The sequence below is a fragment of the Phalacrocorax carbo genome, chromosome 17, assembly GCF_963921805.1.
Source record: "Phalacrocorax carbo chromosome 17, bPhaCar2.1, whole genome shotgun sequence".
In the NCBI taxonomy this organism is placed as follows: Eukaryota; Metazoa; Chordata; class Aves; order Suliformes; family Phalacrocoracidae; genus Phalacrocorax; species Phalacrocorax carbo.
The window spans coordinates 12,345,872-12,362,455 of record NC_087529.1 but is presented as its reverse complement, the minus strand read 5'-3'; the positions used below and the strand labels follow the sequence as shown (position 1 = coordinate 12,362,455).

General features: G+C 46.0%; 1 protein-coding gene across 1 annotated transcript in view; it reads right to left on the bottom strand.

Moving 5' to 3' along the window:
- Positions 1-16,584, bottom strand: part of GALNT17 (polypeptide N-acetylgalactosaminyltransferase 17) — a 221,134-nt gene that overhangs the window by 137,545 nt on the left and 67,005 nt on the right. Inside the window, exon 3 of the mRNA XM_064467721.1 lies at positions 334-500. Coding sequence (XP_064323791.1) covers positions 334-500 — 167 coding nt within the window. The remainder of the gene's footprint in view (positions 1-333; positions 501-16,584) is intronic.

The window sequence follows — 16,584 nt, the reverse complement described above, 5'->3', positions numbered from 1 at the left end:
ATGCTGAAGCTAACTAGTACGTATGGTTTCAGCCTTCTCCAGCTAAACGGGTCAGAGTAGTTTATTTGCCAAACCAACCATTAAGAAAGGCCAGCTTCAACATGAAACTCTGTTTTGCTTTGAAAAGCAAGAGTGGGAAATTATTAGCTTGTTGAGGAAGTTTTGCCTTGGCATACCAAGATTAAATACCTGGCCTTTGGTCACTTTAAGGGCCACATTTTCTACAAGAGCTACACTTTCAATCAATAATCATCTCAGCATGACTCCATACGGTTGGAAGAAATTAAACGCTGTCCTGGTGTTTTGGAGATCTGAGATCCCAGGACTGCTCACCTTCATCACTGTTGTCGTCCACAAGGATAATCTCCTTCAGGAGGTGAGCTGGCGTATGATTAACAGCGCTGTGCACCGATCGCAGGATAACAGACAGCGCCTCATTCACGAAGATGAAGATGATGGAGATCTGGGGTAGGTCCTTGCCGTATTTCAGCTCTTTGCACCTGTAGCACAAGGGGCAGAGAGAGAGACGGGGTTAGCAGAGCACACAGTGCAGCGCTTCGCATCGGGCACATATTTAATACAGAGCACAAGATGCTGGCTGACATCCCACAGCTTTGCACGGCCATGTATTACAGCTGCCTGTGCCCAATTTCAGCAGGGCTGTCTAGGAAGAGATAGCAGCAACGGAGAGTATCCTCCGGGCTCAGAAAGCACCAAGGGCAGGGGCCACATCCAGAGTTCGCTTAACTGAGGCCTGTGATTGCGTGTCTGTGTACGTGGGTCACAAAAAGCAGCCTCCAGAACTGAGAAAATGGCTTTACCATTTAAAGTGAAACTCCACACTCCTCTTCTGTTTTAAGATTAATAGGTGCTCAGAAATGAGCTTTGTTCTTAAACGGCACTTGTGAATTTTATTCCCATTTGCTCTGGAACAAAATGAATATGAAATGACCCTTGGTTAAATAGTCTTAATAAACGTTTTGGCTCTCTTTGCAGATACTTCTGAACACATCCCTGTCTCTGAAGTACCCCAGCAGAGCACTGCCAGGAACTGGTGTCTTTGTTCTTCACAGCCAGGATAGGTCAACAAAAACACGCGATCATCTCTGTAGGTTTTGGGAGTAATTACTTAACTCGGGCTGGTTTTGTAGCTGGGTATTTGCTTAGACACATTTCTGCGTATCGGGGTTAGACAGAAGCAGGAGCAGCTCCCAGGTCACCTAGCAGCCAGCTCCATCCCTGGCAAGCAACAGGTTCACGTTACATCGATACACCAGACCTTGAGACCAAGGACACCCATGGAGCAGAACTAGGGTAGCTCTAAGTGGAAGAGGCCTTCCAGGTAACCCTCAGGTCTCCAAGTAGCACATATTGTTCCCAAAGAGATATAGCTGTGGGTTTAATGCCACACTTTATCCTAACCAAAAACCTAATCTTAATAAAGTACTTGCAGAAAGCAAACAGGCAATCTTTAACTACTTCAAAGAATTTAATCAAACTCTCCAGCCTTCCCTACCACAAATACGTGCGAGGGAAGAGGAAAACGGGCCTCCCCGCTCCCTCTCTGCATTCATGACAGATTAGACATGCAACATTAGCAGCGTTCGCAGAATTACGATGAGCATTTATTTACCAAGTAAATCCTGCCCAGACAAGCAAAGACAGACCAAACGCAGGAATGACATCCCAGCGTCGCTTCAAGCTCATTGACTCCCCAACAATGACTCTGTATTTAATTGTACTGGGTGTTTCTTAGGCAACAGTAGGCATTCTTCCGACTCCAAAATGAGACTTGGGAGACAAAGATTTTCACAGAAACACGGTTCTTTATGAATCTTTTTTTAGTTAAACAAGTATGCTGGATAAAAACAAGGTTGTACCTCTTGATTTAACTATTGCCTAACCTAAAGCAAGCCAAGCTCTTTACAACAGGGAACGAACCAAATGCTGAAAAGGATCTTCCAACAGGGAGATGTCCCTTTAAAATGAACAAACAGTCACAGTGGGGTAAAGTGACAGTTGACCCTGAAATCATGCCACGAAAGTCAAACTAGACTAACTCTGAGATTAAAAACCTGCTTTTGATATATGTCGATACCTGCTAAGCTGAGGAGAAGGTGGTCACAGGAGCAAGAGTATTTCCTTTTAATCACTGCACACCTCTGGGCAGCCTTCCCCTGGGGCAGGTTTCAGGGGGATAAAGAGCTCAGTTTGTGATCAAAGAGGTTTGGAGGAAAATCCAAACTGAGCCCTTTGAGGTTCATCTCCTGCTCATTTGCATTCGCCCTGCACCACTCTTATCACAGTTCTCCTTCCCAGATTGCTGAGGACAGACGAACAAAGATACAGGGAGAAAAGATAAGTCCACACCAATACCTGCATTGTTCATATGCACAAAGCCACAATTCTCCAAAGATAGGTGGGGGAGGCAAAAGCATACACACCAGTACTCTCCAGGGGCTTTGGTTGCAACCACAGGAGTGGGAAAGGCAGCAATTTAAAACCAAATTAACCTCAAGTTTGTCAGTCCCCACGAGCGCTCTCTTCAGTTGCTGGCACAAGCAGCAGCTGGGTTGAGCGATGCTCCCTGCCCACAGCCACGTGCTGTCGGACTTCGGCCCTCCACGCTCCACCGCAGCGGTTCGTTATTGACAAGCTGACCTGTCAACAAATATTCATGCATGTATGCAGGAAAACACCTGGTGCTTCTGGGCTCTCCTGGGGCCGCGGAGGGGAAAAAGGAAGGAAAAGTAAAAATGCTTGAGCTTAAACATAATTAGAAGGGCCAGTGGAGAACTTGTTAGGAACAGCAGGAATAACGAGTATGTGAGATGGGAAGTGGTAGGGTTTGGGTTGTTCAGTGGTTTGGTTTTTCTTCTAAGCATTTTAAATAGAAAAGAGACTGACCTGGACTCTGTGGTTCAGATTTATCATTCAGACCATTTACAGGTGGAGGCACAAAGGTTTGACTGTTTTACTCCTAGAAATATATGAGACAGCAGTTTTGGGAGGATTTACTGTCTCACAGCGGGTCAGCAGGTCGGGACCCTGGCAGACAAGGCTGCCAGGCCGCCCATCACTCCAGCTTAGAGAGCTCCATCCTCCAGCTCCACCCCCACGTGCCCCAAAGGACACCACCTTTTCAGCCCTAAGGGGCTGCATTTTCTGCAGAACGTGGGAAGGCGTATGATGTGAAATTTCTGCTGCCTTCAGCATTTCAAGCGCAGCCCAGAGGAACAGCACCGAAAGTCAGCTCCAACCCCAGGTCCCAGCAAGAACAATGACGAGGGGCTTGGGGATGAGTCTCAAGCAACGCACAGGCTACCAAATCCCGAGACATATCTTTCCCTTCCGCCCACAGTTATCGTCCTCGGGCAAGAAAGCATTTGTCTGCTTGCCAGACAATATACTCAAAATTCAGATCCCAGGCCAAAACACTTCTAAATTCAGGATTCAAGTCTCACTAATTATCCAAAAGGGGATGCACAGGGCCAGGACTGGATGCTAGCACAGCTGTAGTACTCAGCTCAGACCTTGGGCTGGTCTCTTCAGGGATTAACAATTAACGAGATAAATGTGATATTCGAGAAGGTTCTCAGGGGTGCTCGAGGCCAGGCAGCACACGGGAGACAAGAAGCTCTAGGAATAAACTTGCTGTGCTGAGATCTTTGCTAAGATTTTCTAGAGCCTGAATTAACACCAAAGCAAATCCACTTCTTACGTAGGCTGGAAAACCTTTGCAGCTCCTGACGTCTTCTAGGAGGAGAATCTCAGGTTTTATTTCTAACGCTCAGCTCGCACCATATCTGGTCTGCCCACAAGCGAGTCTCCATCCACTGAGTTGGATTGCCAAGGGAACACTGCGTACATTTGAAAACTTTTAAATTTAATAAAATATGATGGAGAGACCACCACAATACATTCCTGTTGCTGCCAGTGAGTAAAGCAGTTAATTAGTTGGTGTCAGTGATTAGGGTTAAAGACCAGCACCTCATTTTAAATTTAACTTTGCCCACTTTCAGTTTTCCATCATTACCAAAAGGCTGCCTCAGAGCCTTCCCCCGCCAGGTGTCAGGTGCTCATCGGCCAAGTGCCCGCCTGCAGCTGGGCCCAAGGCAGCGCTGCACGACAGAGCCGCTGTGCCGGCTTACAGAGGGCAATGCTTGCCCTCCTACATCTGAAAATACTCCTGATGGGAGAAAACTGAAGCAGGCTGCAGTTGATCCCTCTTTGCTAGATGAGAAACACTCAACGGTACAGCACAGACCACCACATACTTGCCAACACCCATAAACTAATTAGTGCAGGTGACAAAATCCTGCTCTCTTCAGTTAAATGGAGGCTGGCACCTGCTTGCACTATTTCTATCAAAATATTGTGAATCAGTAGCAAAAAGGAACAGATTCCTTACAGTTTTGTCTCTCATTTAGATCAATGGGATTTCAGAGTAAAAAGGCATTTTGTCCCCCATTAAATCATGCTTAACTATGTCACACTAAATCACGCTCACAAAACTAAGTTTTGAGAGGCTGGGGAAAACCTCCTACCATACTGCATTGGGTTAATTTAAGGACCTCGCTGAGCTACTACTGAGAAGCATGACTTGTCCTTAAACAGGGGAGAAAGGGAATTTACTCCATCCTTGGTCCAAGGCTCGGACACATCTTTTTTCTCTTCAGAAACAGACTGATGGACTGACACCAGACCCAGCATAAACCTCTGCCCGGCACGTCCATGGACCAAGTCCCGGCGTCCTCCCGAGCTGCCCCGCAAGGGAACCAGGGGGCAGGTGGGTGCAGAGGCCACGGCACTACAGGACTGCGGACGCTGCCACCTTTCTCAGGTCCAGGTCTTCATTCTACGTGAAGCTTAAGTTTGCAATGAGGAGGGTGTGCAAGGAAACACATGAAATAAAATATGTTTACAGGGGACATTTTTTACTGTGAATTCTTTGCAGTTACTGTTTTATATAAGAAGGCATTCAGAAACAAAAGAAAGATGAGAAGGGGAGATGGGCGAAGAGGAAATATGGCTGTGATTACACTGAACAGCTTGGCATACATAAGACCACATTAATCAAGTCAGCCAATTTCAAAACAAACAAAAAAATACTAGGTTTTGCTACTACGTATGTTTGCCTGATGCAGGAGTCTGCCTTTGAATCCGCCGATCATTTGTTTTATGCTCACCACACAGCTGTAAATCTACTCTTCAGTGCAGCAAGTGAGATTAGGATGTTTATTGGCTGTCTCAGTACCAGAAAAGGGATATCATATCATTTACTGCTTCATGATTCCACAGCAGAAAAATAACCTGGAATCACAGCAAGCACTCCTGGAGCACAGAGAGGCCACAAAATGGCAAGTAACATTTTAAAAAACACTTCTTCCTGCTCAGTGATTTAACATGTTCCACTCTATTACTCGATTAATACATCTCAACTGTCTTTCTGGGGCACAAAGCTACTCCCATCAACCACCTAGAATCACACTGTCCAGCATCAGGCAACTGAGAGCCAAACTCAGGTGGTTTCTGCACCTTCACTACCGCAACACAGGCCCTTTATCAGCACTAATGAGCGCATCTTATGAACGACCTGGAACATGGACTGCTCCAGGGCAAAACAGGCGCCCACTTGTCTGAACCATCAGCTCCAGATCAAACCATGCTGGCACAGAGCTGGCAGTGGACTTTCACGCCAGTGGTGTGACTTGATAGACTCTGTGGTGAATGTTTTTCTGTGGATGACAGGTGCCATCAGGTCGCACCTTTCACAAAAAAGCAATTTAATGAAAGAGAGACAATAATGCATTGCATTTTTTTCAAACTCCATAACCACAGACAACAGGACCATTACCTCATACTCTGGAAAAAACAAGCAACAGCATTCAGATGTTAGCCCAGAGAGGAGCTGGGCAGCCCTGCTGCTGCTTTCCTCCCAGGGTATTTTCCTGGGAGGATCACAAAGCAGAAATATTGCTAATACCGAGATCCAGTACCCACTGATCTCAGATGCTGCATTAAAGCCTGTATTCATCAATGATTCTAGAAATCATCTTCCACTTTCCACAATATGCCTCACTCGATCCACCCGCTCCTGACAGCACACACACCTATTTTGTGTAGAATCTCAAATCTTCAAGACCATCACCTCCTCCTACTTTTTGCCATTTGTACCATCTCCTTCCCCCCCAGCTCCAAGATAAATATGCCTACCAAAGTTTATAGTGGAGATTAAAGACCATTAAGCAGAAAGTATAGCTGTCCTCATTTCCAGTGAGGAGGCAGAACTCCATAAATTTGAAAAGCCTGCTTTGGTCAGATGTGCCCTGCTTTTCAGATATGTCCAATGTTTTAAAGGTAATACTTGGATCTAGATTAAAAACAGGCTATTAGAAAATGATCCATCAGTAACCTGATTTCTCTAATGATATATTTCTAATGAATCACTCCTACTGCCCATCAATCATTGTGGATTATCCAGTCTGGAGCCATCTCTCCAACTGAGGGGTGCGGGTGCAACAACATGCAGAGGGTGCCTGTCAAGATCCAGAGAGACACAAACTGGTAGGAGTATCAGGTGATAAAGAGATTCTAGGGGGAAGGAGGAAAAAAACAAACAAAAAAAGCACTGAAGGAAAAGCATCTGCTGCTGCAGACATAGAAGCCTGATGTTTTAAAAATCAGTTTTAAGCAAGGTAAATAAAAAATCTAACCTCATACCCCTTGTGCCTTAAAACACTAGGATAAAACTGTCTCTCACCATCTGCTTTGAAACACATTTCTGCATTGTACAGAAACACATAGACCCAACAGTTTTGCCACGAGCTGTTTTCCTCCAGGCTGGTGCCACCTCAGCGCTATCCAAAGCACAGTCTGGAGTATAAGCACAGGTTCTGCTGGCAGATTTGGCCACTGGCCCTTTGGTCTGAAAATGAACGCCCCAAAGCTGATCTCTACCATGGCCCCACCAGTACAAACCCTTCTGCAAAGGTCACTTCCAACCCTACGCTCAACTCGGCTCCTTACTGTCTGGGATGCCAACACAGGGCAAGTGAAGCCAAGCGGAAACTTCAGGAAATGGCAATCAAAACCAAAACCTTCTCATAAACTGAAGCACTCGAACATGCCCTACAGCGCAAGGGAAAAAGCAACACGTGGGAGTCCTGGGCAAGACCACGGTGCCTAAACCAGGGAGCAGAAGCCACATCAGACCCTGAGGAGAGGACAACCATCTTTCCTAAGCTGCATTTTTTTTAAAAAAAACATGGATCTAACTAGTAACTGAAGAACAACAAAGATCAAGGGAGAGCTAAAGGCAGTGCAGCTGTATCTATGTGGGGTCTTGCAGCCCCCAGTCCCCCATCACTGCCAGTCATTGGCTTAAAGCCCCTCCCAAGTAAGCTGTAGCTAAGGTTCCCAATCTGACACAAACCTGCAAGCCCGTCCAACAGGCATGTGACAGTCTGGTAGAAGGAAATCTGGCATCGTGGCTCCAGCACAGACCATCAGCAAGGCAGGCCAGCCGCTCGCTTCCTCAGTCGGCAGCAAAAGGAGAGGTCCCGAGGGGCTCCTCAGAAATAAATGCCAGCTGCAAAATCAGATCCCATGCACCTCTCCTGGACACGGACACAGCACAGGTCTGAGGTCTGACTTCCAAACTTGGGCAGCTCGCTATGGGCAACAGCATCAGCTCTCCCTTCTTTCAACGCCTCCAGGACCGATGATGCCATTTTCAAGGTCAATACATGCAAGTGCAGAAAGGCAGCGAAAGCAAATCAGCTGCCGCATGCTAGGCTCGGGTACCGGCACTGCAAACAGCAGAGGAACACACCTCCTGAGCAGAGCTCGTCCTGGGAGGCACAGGAAGAGTTCCGAGAGTTACACCACGATCTGTTCGCCTCATAACATAGCACGCATCCCTGCCCCATGCCACCACCACCGAGACAGCCAGCAGAGCACACAGGTACCTTGTCCACACACACACAACATCCTTCATTAGAAAGAAAGCGTCTCTGTTTAGTGCTCCACAAAGCACAGGAGAAATTTAGCAACTCCTTACATTCAATAACCAAGAAGAGCTAGGAAAACTTCCTCTGAGCTCCGCACAAGCATGCTGAAAATCCCCCAAAACACAAAGCCCCACCCTATAGAACAGCAGTACAGAAGCCTAATCCCTGCTCATTTTGAACATCAGTGCAAAGTAATTGTTGTTATGAGAAAGTAGCACATTCTATTTGGAGACCAAGCTTCCCACTTCCCCCAGCGCTGGAATGGTCATCACTTGACAGCTGAAGACGTGATGCAGAATAAAGCACACAACTGCCCAAAAGCAAACCACTGTCAGACCAGGAACTTGGAAGTCTACAGTGAAACCTTCATATCATGTTAGAGTAAGACTATTTCTTACTTTCTCCCTGCTAATGTTCAGCCCTCCCTGGCCTTCCCGTTGCTGTGTGTCCTTCCTCCAGCACGAAGCTGGTAGCATTCCCCATCCTGCTCACCCAGTGTACGAAGGACACCATGTACAGCCCGTGTTACAAGCTGGGTGGGCAGGCTCTACTCTGCTTTGGATGGACGTCAGGTATGAAACACACAGGAGAAAAGGTCAAGAGCAGGTGGCTTTTTTGCAGCCATTGGAACAATTTAATTGGTCTGACTAATCTGGCACAGGCAAGGATTAGGCAGCATCATTGAGATCATCCTTGGAAGCACACAGCACTGTTAGGAACTTAAGCTAGGGAACACACTGGTGGCCACACATGGGTGTTGGACCCACTGCTTCTGCTGCCACACAGCAGAGGGTCTCGGGAGCAGAAGCCCTCCGTGCTAGCCTCGGCAGTCGCTCAGGCTGATTGATGACCAGTGTATCTATTTAACAGCTACATCGTCATTAGCTTTGACGCCACGCCATTACTCATCTTTTCAGAAATGCCCTTAGGGCTGTTCAGGACAATTTTCCCACACTGCATGAAGGTGACATCCCTCTACATGCCCTTTTGAAATGCCAACAGCAGGAACCACCACAGAGGAGGGCAGACACCCACAGCCTGCACAACACCCCAAGTCTTAAGGGCTCTGTATTTTTCCCACATCCTATGAAGCTACCCCTATAGCTACTAATGCGGGCCCCTAGTGGACCCCTCTCCATCTTTTTTTGTGTGATCAGCCACAATAACCACTCACAAACTGGGCAGACAGAAATAGCTAGGCTTGAAAATCTGTGCCAGTTGTAAGGCGACACAAAATGGACAGGGGAACCCCGACCCTATGTGCCCATGAAAGAAGACAGGGTAGACAAACCCATTGGGGGTTCTGATTATGGAGACCACGCTTCCTCATAAAAGATGATCCTGATGATGGGTTTTCAAAGATTTCCTCCTCTCCTACATATTAGCGTGGCTAGATCCCATCCCCCCCACACCATTTTTTATTTTTAATTCTGAGCATCCAGTAGTTCCCCAGTCTGGCTCCAGAAGTACAGTTATTAATAATTTCTTTGCTGGCCATCATACAAAATAAATCCAGCTAACACGCTTATCAGAAGCTTACCCCTTCCTGACATTTCATTCTTGTATAAGGCTTGAGGGTTTGAATATTTAAATAGGCAAATATTCTTTTGATTAGTAGAATAAATGATTCTTGTTACTTACTGTCCTTAAAAACACTGTTAGCGTCATGAAAGTGCTCAACTACGTTGGCACAGCTTTTACAGGATTTTGTAGATTTTCCTAAAAACGTTGTTCAGCAGCAGAGAGAGTTCAATTTAATAAGCTCATACAATTTTAAATGCCTTTCCTACAATGATCTATGGAACTGCAACATTAAAGCTAAGGGTGCATAAGAGACGACTTGGTTAGAATTTCTGCACATGAAGTAGAATTCTCCCCAAAATTACCATCATACAGATCACTGTTTCACTAAGCTTTTATAAAGCCAAGCTGGAGCAAACCATCTTGCAGCTAAAAGAACCATCAATGCATCCCTCAGTGCCTAGGAAGCTCTCACCCTTCGGTTCCCAAAACTGCACTTTCAGAGCACTCCCCAAATACGACGTACCAACAATTTTACCCCACCGTAGAGACAGAGCGTCAGGACTCTTGGTGGAGCAGGGTCCCGAGAGCAGATTAACACAGTGTGTTTATAATCCCACAGCCAGCCCACGGGTGCCTATCGCCAGGTACATACTTTTCAGGATAGCGCAAGTCGTGACGTCCTCTGCTCCTCTTCTTGCAGGGAGCCCCGCAGCTCTTTGCCTGCTCCTCATCAGTCCCACAATGACAAGCTAGGGGTAGACACAGACCAGTGTCTTTGCTCTGAACGTCCACGTTGCAAGAAGGCGAACATGCCTCCCTCAGGGCCGCACCTGGGCATATCTGGACCCCATGAACACCCACAGCAGAGCTGGGGACTCTCAGTTTGTTAAGAGTCTTCAGGAGAAGGAGGCTGCTCTCCCCTTAACTAAAGCATCACTGATTGAAGCACCACATGATGTTGTTCAGAGTTAACATTACATTGCTCCGAACGAGGGAATGCAGAAATTAAGTGGTCAACGCCAAGGTGACAGGAGGTCAGCATGGCTCAGGAACAAAACCCAGGAATCCTGCTGCAATGGCTCTGCTAGTCTGTCGGCCTCTGTGTCATCCCAGGCAGAGCACATCAGACAGGGAGAAAATTTAGGAGCAATTTTTTTATCTGTTTGTTTTGAAACAGCCCCCTCCAAGCAGAGCTGAACACTGAATAATGTCAAAATAGGCACGGACTGAAGGAACAGACTTTGAAAATGGCTGTCTATAGCATTTTACAAAGGCAGGCATCACTGCATCAAAGCGAGAAGCACCCTGACCTCCCAATGCGGAGGGATCCTGAGCAATCAGGCTGCGATGCAAGGTCTGCTCTCAACTTCAGCGCCAAACTGCTGAGCAGACCCTGTGCTTCCACCAAGGAAGGACTGGCACTGCGCCAGCCAACGCCGCCGGGCAGAGGAACGCTGACTCTGCTACACAGGGGCAACCAAATCCTCAACAACTGCACGCCTGCGAGTGCTCAGAGATCACGGGATGAAAGGCAGTAATGTAAAATTGTAAATTAACAGCGTATGTTTTGACATCCTGTACTAGAGGTGTCTTACTGCTCGTGTAGCCGATCATGGAGACACAGTACTGGATGCAGCTAATTAAGACACGTCTAGTCTAACGCAGAAGTCAAAGCTCCCTTTGAGGTCAATTAAGAGACACCAACGCTGCCACAGGCACAGTGGTATCTGAGCTATAAGCAAATCGCTCTCTGGTGTAACAGACTGATGCAGCTAGTTTTTTGGGTAGGTGGAAACACCTTTTTTCTCCCTTGATCACAGGCAGATCTAGACAATGTTCAGATGAGCCTCCCAGGCCAGTGGCTTCAGGGTGACAATCACACCAGCAAGCGTTGCCAACAAATTCACAGCTCCACTCGGGTGCGTTGGCGTAAAACTGTCAGTGCTGTAAGCCTTACCTGCCAAACTTAAACTTAAATCCTTGGTGTACAGCCTTACCGTAGGAGCGTCTTACTAGACTGTGTCTCATGGTAACTCAAGATTTTGACATCCCCAGTACATACTTGGGGCAATGAATAAGAAAAGTGGCCAACACTTGTGCCGCCTGGAACACGGGGGAACAATGCCGTTGCTGGAACAGCTAGTATCAAAATGATGAACTTAAAAGGCACAATGGATTTTTAGAGATAGCTCTTCTTTTTTGTAGTAACAGACCCACTCTCTGCTGACGGGTTTATGAACTGGGAAGATGAAGAGGTTTTAAAACCTTTTCTGTTATGTACAGAAATCACTGTATAAGTTTACTTAACTTCTGTCAGAATTAGATCAGCTCAGCCCTGTCTGGCAGATTTCTGCACGGTGGAAGTCCCACAGGGAAGAGCTCTACAACCCCAGCGTCAGCCTGCCAGAGCCGGTGCCACCACAACCCACCCACGCATCAGCGCAGCGCAGGCTGCTCGCCGAGGTCATGGTAACACACCAGTCGGCGCAAGAGATGTACTGCTTCTTGGGGGGGGGACACAAAAAACCACCCAACCAAAAACAAGCCACAAGCAGTATCAAAAGGGTCAAAAATCACATGATGGGGCTGATTTTCATTTGCATTTCTACTCATGTTCCAATTTCAGGTACTAGTTAACTGAATGCAATTGACTGGATATAAATATTGGTGCCCCCTTAATGGTAGGGAACAATGCAGCATGGAGAGGTTAATGAACTGGAAGACAACACAGGCATTTAGTGATAAGAGCTCAAAAGCAATGATGGCCCACAACGTCTGTCCGTACTCTAGTTTTTCATGCAACAGAGTTTTTTCTAGTGCAATAAATGCAAAAGGCCAAGCATTCACCCCAATGTGCCAGAAGTTTCCCTTTAGTCCACAGATGAAGATCCACACTACCACTGATATTCTGTGGCTGAACTTGCTCCTGTGTGACTTCCATACTGGTAAGGGTTACATTCTCCATCTCTGCCAAAATAAGATACAAGAGAGGCAAGACTGGGAGACAGGACTAAGCAGGTTAGGGTGGGATCCAGCCCCATGCAGGCAGTCAAACGAGATGAACTGCTACAGGGTTAAGAATAACAACCACTGTACTCTAATTCTTAGGGACGAGGTAGAGCTGCCCCGTGAGTTCGGTATCAGCCGGTTTTTGCTGTACCCGTTCAGCACCTGGCTTCATCTGCAGAGATCCAAATGACAGCAGATACACAGCTACCTAGCACAGACGCTTCAGAAAGTCTTTTACTATTACTTAAACCCAGAGAACATGATTTACGACTATAGATTTGTTTACTGCCGCAACAGACGCACTAACAGGAGCATCTAAAGCCCGACACACTTGAAGTCAGCTCCTTCCTCACCCTGCCCCCACCAGCAGCCGTACACAGATGTACGCTGCAACCTCAGGCTGTACATACCGGCTTATTAGATGCATTTTTAGGCAGCACTGGCCATAATATACTCGATGTGGGTAGACACAAAACGCAAACAAGCAAACTTGTATGTAAATATACACAGGGACACATGAGCTACACCTTCCCAATACATACTTGTCATTTACCTATATGCACCAGAGCTTTGCATCTACACCTACCACCAGCAGGAAAACTCAGGAATCTTCTTCCCTCTCCTCCTCACCTTACGAATGCTGTTTGACTTTTACCCGCTTCCCACAAGACCCAATGCAAAATCTAACACAAAATCTCCTCCCGCCTACACAGCCCAACTTAACACATTAATACACATCCAAGATTTGGCTTTTCGTTCCTGCCTGCAGCCAGCAGCTATTCACAGATCCCCTCCTGGCCCAGCACACGCTCCGCTTTGCCGCAGAAAACCAATATAGACTTTGTATCGACGCAGCCGAAAACCTGGGAGGTAAACTCTCATATATCAATGGTGCACTGATTGGATTGAATGATTTACTTGTGACTGGGCTGCAAAGCACCATGGCTGAAATACAGTATGTTATCAATCATGTTACAATCTTCTGCTGTCGACACACACATAGCGTGTGCGAACACACACAGGCAGGTCCAAGCTTGCTCAAGTTTCCTTAATCCAGTCATACAGACTGCTTCTCAGCTGTTACTTATAGATTTGTATTGCTTTTTGTCTTTAAATCTCAAGAGGAAAGGAAAAACCTTGCATATCCTTCTGAACTGGTGACAAGTAATTCCACAGACTAAAGCTATTGATTTCAAACAACCTTCATTCATGTTCTCCTCACAAAAATAAAGCTTCACCAGGAAATGAATTGATCTTCATTTGGCTTTTGTAAAGATTACGAACAAGCTTAAAAGAAAGCAAGCGTTCTCGCTGCTATTCATGTTGCCACTTCCTAATCACGCTCCATTCATTGATTGCTTATTTTAGTTTGTATTTTGCTGATTCAGTTGCACATGTCGTCTTGCAAAAGGGATTATCAATATTAAATCAATTGTGTCTACCCTACGAAGTAAATGGAAAAGCAAACCATTTTCTATTATCTAAGCATCTTAAAAGAGCTAATGCTTCCTGGTACACTGTAGCATTCACAGATTCAGAACACTAGATTCTCATAAACTATTTCTGATCATTAAAGCTCTAAAGCTCCACACATTTGCCCACAAAATTTGTTTTTTAAAGCATCTACCTTATTTCCATTAAGCATTTTTCAGAAATTTTATGCTTTGTATTTTAGAACTAGGGTATCAAAAACACGCACTGCAATTTAGATACTCTGGGATATACAGGCATTTCTAAATGCACGTTACTTACTCAGCAAGTTCTAACAAGAATTGATCTACTAAGTTGTAAAAAGCAAACATGCAGAACAGGATTTATTTTTGTGAGGGGCTCCTGTAATAAAGTTATTAGGTTCAGGCATATCTACAGGATATAAAAGCCAGAGCAATTACAAGCGTCACATTTACTTACCCATCTCCCCCCATGCACACAAGCTATTTCACATATATAAAGAAGAGAGTCATTAGGAGATCCTTGGTCTAGGATTTATTGAACAGCCATAATTTGGGGACAACAGGGAGGAGAAGGGGAGGAAAGTTAAGTAATGAACTCTAAAATTATTTACAAGGAATCACACTTTGTGGTTGACTATCCACTGAAACAAGCCACCGACTGCAGGAGAAGCTCACCCGCCGCCCAGGCTGCAGGACAAGCCCACCCACCCCCAGGGTCACCCATCCCCCTGCCCTTCACAACCGGCTGCACGGTTCAGACTGGCAGCTCAAGAAAACGACCAGGCTGCCACGGATGCTGGAAAACAAAATACGTTACTTCAGGCCCGATGCTGTCAGACATCAGTGTTCGACTCGTACCTCTGCCTGCTTTGGCTCTGTATATGCAACTATTCAAAAGCTCCCGTGGCAACAGAAAAGCTCTCTGCGACACACGGAAGCAGATCAGTAGCACAAGCACAAGCTCGGATTCCTTTGGAAGCCAACCTAAAAGCGTACCCAAAGCTTAATTTGGTTCATTTATTTTCATAAGTATAGTTTAGTCAGAAGTGTTTATGATAACACAGGTATGTTTCAGCGCCGGAGTTCAGAAGAGCACAAAAGCAAGTTGTTAAATTATATTAATCCCATCCTCTGCCAAAGTGTGCGTTTAATACTTTTGTTTACATTAGTAAATGTTTTATAGCACACTTCTTAGAAAGAAGTCTTCCCTGAAGCATCATGTTCCAAACTTATAAGAATAGGGAATAATTTTGTAGTCAGGAAGGGAAAAAATTGACAATTAGCAGAATCTACTGCATAAAAAAAACCCCTAGGTACCATGTATATAAATCCATGGTCGCAGCACTTCAAGATTACACTCTGCAGCATAACGACAGTAAGAGAATCTCATAACAGCCACTAAACAAAATCTAGAGTTACTTTCCCAAAAGCACTTTCTTACTGACTGAAGTTAAAGGGATATTGGGACTTTTAAGCACCAAAGCCTTTTGACACACTTCTGACTCCATACAGAGCACACATAGTTGTCAAAGTATACTTTAACGACCTCCACTTCAAAAGAAAAAAAGCAAGCTGTCCTGTGTCCCTATCTAAATGCAGAATAGATATATAAAAAAAATAAAACCCTCAACTTTTCGGTAGGAAGTCAGACACTTTCAGTTCCAGGGTGACTTTTCACAGCTCTCAGTGGAGCCAACCCTGCCCGTGTGTGTGAGGCACCACACCGCTCTGGGCCGTGGAGCTGGCTCCCTCTAAGAGGTCACAGTAGTAGGCATAAATATAATCAGCAAATACCAAGCACAGCTGGAAAAGCATGTCTTTAGGGACTTCACTTTCCCAGTTTTCAAGAAAAAGAATTACTGGAAGTCCAATAACCACCTCTCCATACACACATATTGACATGCACCGAGGAATAATGATCAATACCAGTATTTACTCAATAATGCCCTGGGTTTGTATTAGCACTGGAAAAGCAATGCAGCAACAAAGCGGCTTTTCCCTCTTGTGCAGATCATCCAGAAGTCACCAAGAGCTGCAGCACCCTCCCTGGGGATGCAGCGGGAGCACAGGGCTTCCCCGGCGCCAGGCAGCGCCTGCGTGCACAGCACAGCGGCTCTTCAGACCGCAAGTGCCTCCGTGATGCTGGAGAAAAATAAATAAATAAATAAATAGTCTCAGGTCTGAAGCTGGGTTCACAAGTACCCTCCTACCCTCGTGACCCTCAGAGCAGAGGGGGGACAGATTTGGCACAAACGCCAGGGCTCCTCCGGACAGCCCAAGGAACACATGCAGCCTGGCAGAACAAAAACGCCTAAAGCCACTCAGAGATGGGGCAGGGTGGCGTACGTGGCTAGAAACCATCCAGCAACCCGCCTCTGAACTGCAAAACTGATCTAGCTTCGGTGAGCCTTGTTCTGAGGCACGTTTCCTTTACGCCACTGATACTCGCTGCTTGATTTCGTTACTTGCTCCCCCAGAAAATTTTCAGGTGGCATCTTTCCAAGTATTGGAAAATATTACTTTTCCTTTTTTATGGCTTAAGCCATAAAAAGCCAACGGCAAGAGAGCTTTTCACACAACGCTGG